The sequence below is a fragment of the Stenella coeruleoalba genome (genome assembly GCF_951394435.1).
Source record: "Stenella coeruleoalba genome assembly, chromosome: 3".
NCBI classification, from domain to species: domain Eukaryota; kingdom Metazoa; phylum Chordata; class Mammalia; order Artiodactyla; family Delphinidae; genus Stenella; species Stenella coeruleoalba.
In genome coordinates, this window is record NC_137148.1 from 158,379,746 (window position 1) to 158,390,224 (window position 10,479).

A 10,479-nucleotide genomic window follows, 5' to 3' on the forward strand; every position below is an offset into this window, starting at 1 on the left:
CATTTTGAATTTATTTTAGTCTATTTTAGTCTATTTTAGTCTTTATTTTAGTCTATTTTAGTCTATTTTTAGTGAGATATCTTTTCCCCAATGTATATTCTTGCCTCCTTTGTCATAGATTAATTGCCCATATAAATGTGGGTTCATTTCTGGGCTCTCTATTCATTCAGTTCCATTGACCTATGTGCCTGCTTTTGTGCCAGTACCATGATGTTTTGATTACTGTAGCTTTGTACCATAAACTGAAGTCAGGGAGTATGATACCTCCAGCTTTGTTTTTTTTTTCAACAGGGCTTTGGATTCTCTGGGTCTTTTGACTTTCTATACAAATTTTAGAATTATTTATTCTAGTCCTATGAAAAAAATGCCATTGGTAATTTGATAGGGATTGCATTGAACCTGTAGATTGCCTTGGATAGTTTGGTCATTTTAACAATATTAATTCTTCCAATCCGTGAACACAGTATATCTTTCCATATGTTTGTGTCATCTTCAATTTCTTTCATCAGTGTTTTATAGTTTTCCAAGTACAGATCTTTTACCTCTTTGGTTAGATTTATTCCAGGTATTTTATTCTTTTTGAGGCAATTGTGAATGGGAGTCTTTTCTTTTTCTGCCAGTTTGTTGTTAGTGTATAGAAATGCAACAGATATCTATATATTAATTTTGTGTCCTGCAACTTTACTGAATTCGTTGATGAGTTCAAGTAATTTTTTTAGTGGTGTCTTTATGATTTTCTATGTATAGTATCATGTCATCTGCAAACAGTGACATTTTTACTCCTTCCTTTGTAATTTGGACTCCTTTCATTTGTTTTTCTTATCTGATTGCTGTCACTAGGACTTCCAATACTATGTTGAATAAAAAAGGTGAGAGTGGTCATCCTTTTCTTGTTCCTGATCTTAGAAGAAATGCTTTCAGCTTTTCACTGCTGAGTATGATGTTTGTTAGCTGTGAGCTTGTGGCCTTTATTCTGTTGAGGTATGTTCCCTCTATACCTACACTTTATTGGGAGTTTTTATCATAAGTGGATGCTGCATCTATTGAGATGATCATATGATTTTAATTCTTCAGTTTGTTAATATGGTGTATCACATTGATCTGTAGATATTGAACCAACCTTTCATTTCTGGGATAAATCCCACTTGACCATAGTGTATGATCTTTTTAATGTCTTGTTGAATTCAGTTTGTTAATATTTTGTTGGGAATTTTTGCATCTATGTTCATAAGTGATATTGGCCTGTAATTTTCTTTTGTTGTGATATCTTTGGTTTTAGTGTCAGGGTGTTGCTGGTCTCAGAATGAGTTCAGAAGCATTTCTTACTCTGTAATTTTTTGGGATAGTTTGAAAAGGATAGGTGCTAACTCTTCTCTAAATGTTTGGTAGAATTCACCTGTGAAAATGTCTGGTCCTGGGCTTTTGTTTGTTGGGAGGCTTTGTTTGTTTTTTTACTTATCCAGTTTCAATCCTGGTGATTGGTCTATTCATATTTTCTATTTCTTCCTGACTCAGTCTTGGAAGATTGTATATTTCTAGAAATTCATCCATTTCTTCTAGGTTTTTCATTTTATTGGTGTATACTTGTTCACAGTAATCTTTTATGATCCTTTGTAATTCTGTGATGTCTGTTGTAACTTCTCCTTTATGCTCCTTTTAAGAAGCTTTTCAATAAAACAAACGGAGCACTTTTAAAAAAAATTGTTAACCATATGCAAAATACATGACACATTTAATAACAACTAAGGTATGCAAGGCCTTACTGGGCCCATGCTGTTCTCACTCTAAAAAATATCTCATAGTGCCGGTGACTCCCAAACCATGAAGAACACCTTCAGAGAACAGCTCAGTCTCCAAGAGCCAAAATGCTATGTGAGATTTGGATTCACAGCTGTGTTCCCTCAGGTGGACAATGGCCGTCTGACTCCTCCCTCAGGAACTCACACACATCATTTCCAGGGCCTGCCACTCATTAATCAATATTTAACCTCCTAGGGGTGGGATAGGGAGGGTGGGAGGGAGGGAGACGCAAGAGGGAAGACATATGGGAACATATGTTTATGTATGACTGATTCACTTTGTTATAAAGCAGAAACTAACACACCATTGTAAAGCAATTATACCCCAATGAAGATGTTAAAAATATATATATATATTTAACCTCCTATACAGTAAATACTGTTTTGCATTTGTAATTTCTTATTAAAATGACAGTTTTTCCCCTCCAAAATACTTTCTTTACTCCATAATAACTAACAAATTTGACTTGAGATTTCTGATATGAAAAAGGAGTCTCCTTGATACATTTCAGATTGCATACCTGCAAAATTCCTCCAGTTCCTTCCAGGTCCTTAGTTTAAGCATTTACCTTGGTTATTTCAGATCCAGAGAATGATTCCATTGTGCTGAGTTCTAGTTCTCCTTGCCTCTATGTATTCTCAAGTACTTGGTTAACTGCCCTAGTTTAACTTTCAACTTAACAGAACGTGTATTTCTTTGTTGTAACAATATGATAGACATGGTTTCTGTATACAATTTCTCTCAGTTTTTTCGATCATAAAATCTCAATAGCAGGGACTCTGTATCACCTTGCCTCTTCCTTAACAGATTCCCCTCCTAGGAGAGGGCTAAATCGAGCCCAGTCTGCACCTGAGGCTGTGTGTACAACCTCCACTGGACAGTTCAGCAAATAGAGGCAGCCTTTTTTTTAACTTCAAGCTAATTCTGTGTGCCAAAGAAGTCAACAGAACTGAGAAATTAATTGATATTTTGCATTATTCGCAGAAAAATTTATTTTTTAAAGAATTGTATTTGCAAATTATTGTAAAATCTTCATTTTGCTTCTTTTATTTTTGGTACTAAGCAGTGCTTTTGCCTACTGCTAGCACTATATATCACATTCTCTGCTGGAGACAATTTTCACTTTTTAGACCTATGGTTTAAGCTCATTAAGGTAAAGAATCACGTGAATCTGCGAGACTACTTTCATGTGACTAGAAGTTTTCATTAAGATACTGACTCCCAAGCTACTTTGGTAGGAGGCTGAGGGCTTGGACCCAGTCAGCAGGTCCCCATTTCAAAGTGGAGGACTGAATTTTGCAGTTTTTAATATGAATCAGATATCTACTGAGAAAATTAAAGGTGTGGACTTCTTGATGACAGATCGCTGTTTAACTTTTTTTAATAGATTTATTTTACTTATCTATTTACTTATTTATTCTTTGGCTGTGTTGGGTCTTCGCTGCTGCATGCAGGCTCCCTTCTGTTGTGGTGAGCGGGGTGCCACTCCTCGCTGAGGTGCACGGGCCTCTAACCCTGCAGTGTCCTCTCCAGTTGTGGAGCGCGGGCTCCAGGCGCGGGCTCCAGCAGCTGTCACGTGGGCTTCAGTAGTTGTGGTTCATGGGCTCTAGAGCACAGGCTCAGTAGTTGTGGTGCCCGGGCTGAGTTGCTCCACGGCATGTGGGATCCTCCCGGACCAGGGCCCGAACCCTTGTCCCCGGCACTGGCAGGCGGATTCCCAACCACTGCGTCACCAGGGAAGCCCCACTGTTTAATTTCTGTATTACAACTAGGAAGGCAAAGAAATGAGTTAAACTGCTCTGACAAAATTCCCATGTCGAGGTATTTATTTTTTTTAATACTGTTTCAGAGCTCGTATCTATAAAAGAGAACAAAGGAAAAGAAATGATGCTGCACACTGCTATCATTGTAACCATAATAATACTATATATGCCCATGGATACACAAACTAATTGAGGCAGAAAGGAAAGGAGGGAGAGGCAGGGAGGGCGGGACCACTATCCATCTCTTTAAATGAGGCAGGTGTCACTTAAGTTTTATTTTCGGTTTTACATATACCTATCAAAACTTATTTATGTTTAAACAATTGTGTACTGTCCAGATGATTTTTAAACACTGACTTCTGGTCACCTACAAGTATTTTAAAATTTCAATATCCTTTTTTGTAGAGAAAGGAGATAGATAAAACAGTGTAAAATATATATATCTTGGGCTTCCCTGGTGGCGCAGTGGTTGAGAGTCCGCCTGCCGATGCAGGGGACATGGGTTCGTGCCCCGGTCCGGGAGGATCCTCCATGCCGCGGAGCGGCTAGGCCCGTGAGCCATGGCCGCTGGGCCTGCGCGTCCGGAGCCTGTGCTGCACAGCGGGAGAGACCACAGCAGTGAGGGGCCCGTGTACCGCAAAAAGAAAAAAAAAAAAAAAAAAAAAAAAAAAAAAAAATATATATATATATATATATATATATATATATATATATATACCTTACATTAGGATGAAATTCTGAGGCAGAAGTTGAATGAAGATATGAGTTCAAGGTGAAAAAATTATCTAAAATCGTTCAGTGTTAACAAGTAATTTAATAGTGTATTTTATGAGTTGCTATGGTTATGGTATCGAATTGCTGTTTCAATAGATACCTTTAAAAGATTGATGTGAGACCATTTTGTTTTGTAAAACGTCCTACCTTGGGATTTGCATCCTTGCAACTATTTGAACTAGCCATAAAATGTTTTGGACGCCAACTTTAAAATGTGTGACGTTTTAGAAATTCTTTTAGAGTGGACCCACGTAGGAAAAGGAATGGGGCGGGCGGGGTGGGGGGGGGGGGCGATGGGCTTCCAGCAGCCGTGGCTGAAGACACTCGGTGGGGGTGGCGACGTTTCCTCCCCAGCTCCGCCCGCCCAGCCGGACCAGGCATGCAACCCGCTTCCTTTGGACATCTCCAAAGGAGATGATTTCACAAAAAACATGATTATTAGCCTTTAACTGAACGTCTGTTCCTTGCCTGAGATGATGACACGACTTTTCAATCTAATTCTCAAAACGGCTCAAGGAAGTGATTATTTGAAATCTCCTTCTTACAAATGAGAAAAAACAAGGCAAGAAAAAAGGTAGGCGATGTCTTCTTCAGAGTGAAGACTCTTCATGCCAAAGCGCTTTCCCTTGAACTAAGATGACACTTTCCAAATGAATGCCATGAAATCAGAGAATAGGGAAAGTTCTGCGTCACTAGTGCGTCACAGAAAATAACGTGGCTTAAGTGGGAAAACTACATTTGCTTCGAAAAACGTTATTTTTCCTCTTAAATTGCCCTCCTCCTCACTCCCCTACCCCCCTTAAAGCTACCTGCAGCAGGGGTCGGCTTTTTACATCCGGCTCCTGTGCAAGGAGCGCTCCGTTCCACCACGCTTCCGTTTTTCTTTCGGTTGTCAAACATCCTGCGGTTGAAGGATGCAGACATGCAAACATCCTCCCGGAAAGGTTCATTGCCTTAGGATAAAGGTGTCTGGTTTAGGCAGGGATGCAGCGCCAGGCGCCACCGCCAGAGCTGCGCGACAACCCCCAGGGCCTCACCAACTGCGTCCTTCGGGTTCACCCATCGGGGACACGGAGGTGGAGAGACTGGCACGAGGTCCCACTGGGGGCAGGTGACCTGCGTTCCTTACCCACAGGCTCACACCACACGAACACAAAAAACTAGACATGGAGTCCATGCCCGCAAGCCCCGGGAATGGCACTCTCCACACACTAAGGACACTTGAGTTCAGGGTTCCTACTTTGTTTAGTGAAGCGTCAATAACCTTGAGCGAAGGCGAGGGTGGACACCCAGTTTCTGATTGCCTCCCACATTGTTATTTTGGGTCGCCATTCCATACCCGATCTCCGTAAAAAGCAGATATTCTCCCATTCCGCTCCCATACACACGCGCGCACAGCGGGGAGAACGAGAACGTCCTCCCAGTAACCAAAGAACCGCTAAGGAGCACACATCGGATGCGTTTACATAACCCTTCACGTGTTCGAAACCCTTTCTCGATCTTGTGGGTGGCTCTGAAAAGAGCCTTTGGGTTCCCGGGAACCGGGGCGTGCCTCACTTGGAGCTGGTATACTTCGTAACGGCTTTGGTACCTTCGGACACGGCGTGTTTGGCTAGCTCACCGGGCAACAGCAGGCGCACGGCCGTCTGCACCTCCCGGGACGTGATGGTAGACCGCTTGTTGTAATGCGCCAAACGAGAGGCCTCGCTAGCAATACGCTCGAAGATGTCGTTGACGAACGAGTTCATAATACCCATAGCCTTGGAAGAAATACCGGTGTCCGGGTGCACCTGCTTTAACACCTTGTACACGTAGATGGAATAACTCTCCTTCCGACTGCGCTTTCGCTTTTTGCCATCCTTTTTCTGCGCCTTCGTGACGGCCTTCTTAGAACCCTTCTTGGGTGCCGGAGCTGATTTGGACGGATCAGGCATTACGGCAGATCTTTCCAAACAGAAAAACCGATACACCTCCAGCAACTCAACTTATACGTCCTGTATTCAAATGAGGAATCAAGAGCTTCTAGTTTCTGATAGGATCAAGCGTAGCGCAACGTCATCACTGGAAAAGGCGCATGCAAATTAGGGGATGGAGGCTTCCTTTTCTGATTGGCCACTATCGCTACCCAATTGGGAGGCTCCGGCTCCACTACCTCAAGACCATATATAAGGACTCCCTGAGTATTACGGCTTCGTTGCCTGGGGTTCTGTTTCTCGGCTTTCTTCTTTCCCCGCGGCTGATTGGGAGATGTCCGGCCGAGGCAAACAGGGAGGCAAGGCGCGCGCGAAAGCGAAGTCGCGCTCGTCGCGCGCGGGCCTGCAGTTTCCTGTCGGCCGAGTGCACCGGCTGCTCCGGAAAGGTAACTACTCTGAGCGTGTGGGTGCTGGTGCGCCTGTGTATCTAGCAGCCGTGCTGGAGTACCTGACGGCTGAGATCCTGGAGCTGGCGGGTAACGCGGCGCGCGACAACAAGAAGACTCGCATTATCCCGCGCCACCTGCAGTTGGCTATCCGCAACGACGAGGAGCTCAACAAGCTGTTGGGCCGCGTGACCATCGCGCAGGGCGGCGTCCTGCCCAACATCCAGGCCGTGTTGCTGCCCAAGAAGACGGAGAGCCACCACAAGGCCAAGGGCAAGTGAGGCCGCGGAGGCGGGCCGGAAACGGCTGTGCGCCCCGGGGGCCCCGTGACACCAAAGGCTCTTTTCAGAGCCACCCATATCTTCTAGAAAAGAGCCGCACTGGTCGAGGGCTGTGTCCTTTTGAGCGCGTTCCTGTGCGAACCTGCGCAAGGCAGGGCTTGCGGGAAACCGACCCCGAGGCATGATTTGGGTGCGCCTAGGCGCACAGTGGGCTCAGTGTTCATTTTGTGCGGGGAATGGCGTCTGACACGCGGCCGTTTTGAGTTTTGCCACCATCAAATTCATGGGGTTTCAATCCCACTCATCCTGAAGGTGTCTTTGTTATTACTGGTGACAAGCTACTTTGGTTCCGGAAAGTGTCATCACTCTGAGATTTAGACACCAAATACGTAGCTGTTTTATCCCAGGGAAAATCTGGTAGATTGATCTGGTATTGAAAGTGTTTAACCTTGAAAGAAACTTTACCACTTGAGGTTCTGATAGGTAAACATGATTTCCATTTTAAAATGTATGAGTGCATGACTTAGTTTTTTAGAGAACATGCGATCAGAATTGTATAACGTACTGGGAATTCTAAGGTCTTGGGAAGGGTTTGTCAGCATTTGAAAATGTCAAATTATATTTCGAAAGTAGGTGTAAGTTTTTAAAGGAAATCTCATGGTAAATAGAATAATTATTTAAAAGAATTTCAATCGTTATATTTGGGTTGGTCAAACGTTAATCAGAGATCCCCTTAAACTGATCGCTAAAGTCAATAAAATAATTTGTACCTTGAGTTTGATGAGGAAAATTACGTTTGTGAATGTAGTAAATTTAAAGTGAACATTGTTAGGACCAGATTAAGTAATATATATGTGGATATTTCAGAAGATGACTTCCTGAATTCCACATTCTGTTATAAATAGGGGTTGTAGTGTCCCAGAGATGCTCCTGCAAAGTCAACTGAGAAATGAGAATGTTAATGGCACCTACTTCATGGGGTGAAGGGATTAAATGAGTTCATCTATACTAATCCCCTTGTTTAAAAATCTCTAGCACAGTATAAGAGCTCAGTAAATGTCTATTCCTGCTGTCATTATCCTTAGTGATTCCATTCATTTTTTTATTTTAACAATAAATACAGGCCAGTAAAATAATTTAGGAATATTATACAATAGATAGTTATCTTACTAAAATTAGATGTACTCAAACCAGGGCTCCCTAGGCACTATCTGGAGCTAACCACATATCTGCTAGTCTTTAGAAAATATACTAGCACTATAAGACTATTCGCACCAAAAATTGATAGGAACTATCAGTGTGGATGGAAAAAACACCAGACTCCCCTGCAGTGTAGGTAGAGATAGCAGGACCCACATTACCCAGTGGGACCCATTTCAGTGAAACAAATTGCAAGGAATTATGGAAGAGATTATAGAGCCTTCTGGAGAGGTATACATTATGTTTCCAGTGACAGCCTTCAATTCTAGCTTAAATTTGATTTTTGCGTTGATATTCATGTAGGTCATTGTATATCTTCAACCCCTTCCGCGGTATTTAAGAAAGAAAAGTTTCTCAGGAGCAGGGAGCTTGGGTTTTCCAAGTATCATCATGGAGCTCCAGATTTTCAATTCCTAAACTGGAGTGTTAAGATGGAGGCATGAGGACCTCCCTGGCGGCACAGTGGTTAAGAATCCACCTGCCAATGCAGGGGACACGGGTTCAAGCCCAGGTCCGGGAAGATCCCACATGCCGCGGGACAACTAAGCCCGTGCGCTACAGCTACTGAGCCTGCCTGCACACCGCAATGAAGAGCAGCCCCTGCTCACTGCAACTAGAGAAAGCCCGGGAGCAGCAAGGAAGACCCAATGCAGCCAATAAATTAATTAATTAATTTTTAAAAGCGTGAGGTGGGAGGTGCTCTAAGGGGTAGTCAGTCCTTTTGTCACTTGTAAGGCTGAGCTAATACAGCCACAGGGCCTATTTAATTTTCAGTTAATTAAAATTAAATGCAAAGGCGCAATTTCTCAGTCACCCTAGCCACACATGGCTAGTGGCTACCACATTGGACAAAACAGATATAGAAGGTCTCCATCATTACAGAAAGTTCTGTTGGGTAGCTCCGGTCTAAGATCTGATCATCTCTCAGGGTTATCAGGTTCAGAAACATAAAGTATGCAGAGCTGCCTGCCTTGGTAGAGAAAGCTCATCAGACTCATGCTTAAAGAAGAAAGCACCACATGGCCCAGCAATGCCACCCCCAGATACACACAAGGACTCAGATACCCATGCACCCGTGTCACATTCAGAGCAGCATTATTTGTAACATCCCAAAGGTGGAAATAGCCCAAATTTCCATAACAGATGAATGGATAAACAAAAACGTGGTCTATCCATATAGTGGAATACTGTTCAGCCCTAAAAAAGGAATGGCACATCCAACACGGATGAGCCTCAAAAAACACTGTGCTAACTTAAAGAAGCCAGACACAAAACGTCACATATTGCGTGACCCCATTTATAGGAAACATCCGTAACGGGCAAATCCACAGAGACAGAAAGTAGATAGTGGTTGCCAGTGGCTGGGGGGTAGAGGGGGGACTACAGAGTGTTCACTTTTGGGGTGATGAAAATGTTTCAGAGCTAGAAAGAGGTGATTGTGAATGTACTAAATGCCACTGAATTGCTCACTTTAGAATGGTTTATGCTTATGTGAATTTCACCTTGATTTAAAAAGAAATGTGAAACTAATACATGGATATGCACTAAAAAGAAGAGGAGACTGGGTGTCTCCATCGATTCTATCCAGTAGGTGGAGTGTGGGATGGACAGGGGCTGGCCTGGCTGCACGGTAGCATCCCTTAGGGACCATGTGGGAAGAGGGGCATGGTGTCCCTTTGGGTGGCCACAGCCTTTCCGTCTGCCTGCCTCGATGGAACTTCAAGCCCTTTCTCCAGCCCACTGCCACATGTCACACATTCCCTTCACCAGAATTATCTTGGTCATTCTCCCCATGTCCCTATGAAAGATGAAGAAAGGAGGTGGGAGATCCCAGAGGAAGAATGCAGCCTGGGAAGCCTCAGAAACATCCATGCCCACTGCAGATAAAGTGTCCTTAGTTTCTGGAATTCTCAGCTTAGCCTGGCCCAAGTCAAAGAGCCCACCGCACCTCTCTCCTGGGCGTGGCCTGCACCCAGCCCCTGCTGCACATCTAGTCTCTCCTCCCTACTGTATCAGCTCCCATATGTTCACCAACATATTCAAGAATCTCCCAAGTGAAAAAGCAAATGGACTCCTCCCCCCTCTCCGAGTTTCTGTGCTCCCCCAGACCCTGGATTAGAATTTGGAGAACTGGGTCACCCAGCTCCCAGTGCCGTCGGATCTGGGCTGAACTGAGCTCTTCTCCCCCTGTGTCACCCTGTTACATGGCTGCCCCAGCCCTGGTCATCAGGATCTGCCTAGTGCCCCCAGACTCCCCTACCCCCAGCCAGGGTTTTGTTTCCACGCATTGCTCACAAAACTT

The 10,479-nt window shown here is 43.9% G+C and overlaps 2 protein-coding genes across 2 annotated transcripts; one reads left to right on the forward strand and one right to left on the reverse strand.

Annotated features, from left to right (window-relative positions):
- Positions 1–5,509: 5,509 nt before the first annotated feature.
- Positions 5,510–6,311, reverse strand: H2BC26 (H2B clustered histone 26). Its single transcript, XM_079915847.1, has one exon. It carries the CDS (start codon positions 6,269–6,271, stop codon positions 5,891–5,893), a length of 381 nt encoding a protein of 126 aa, XP_079771973.1. The 5' UTR covers positions 6,272–6,311; the 3' UTR covers positions 5,510–5,890.
- Positions 6,312–6,514: 203 nt separating this feature from the next.
- H2AC25 (H2A clustered histone 25) lies at positions 6,515–8,154 on the forward strand. Its single transcript, XM_079915840.1, has one exon. The coding sequence runs from the start codon at positions 6,585–6,587 to the stop codon at positions 6,975–6,977; it is 393 nt and encodes a 130-aa protein (XP_079771966.1). The 5' UTR covers positions 6,515–6,584; the 3' UTR covers positions 6,978–8,154.
- The last annotated feature ends 2,325 nt before the right edge of the window (positions 8,155–10,479 follow it).

What these genes read in the sequence shown, in the direction of transcription:
- H2AC25 (XM_079915840.1), top strand. Translation starts at nt 6,585, where the DNA reads ATGTCCGGCCGAGGCAAACAGGGAGGCAAGGCGCGCGCGAAAGCGAAG.
- H2BC26 (XM_079915847.1), bottom strand. Translation starts at nt 6,271, where the DNA reads ATGCCTGATCCGTCCAAATCAGCTCCGGCACCCAAGAAGGGTTCTAAG.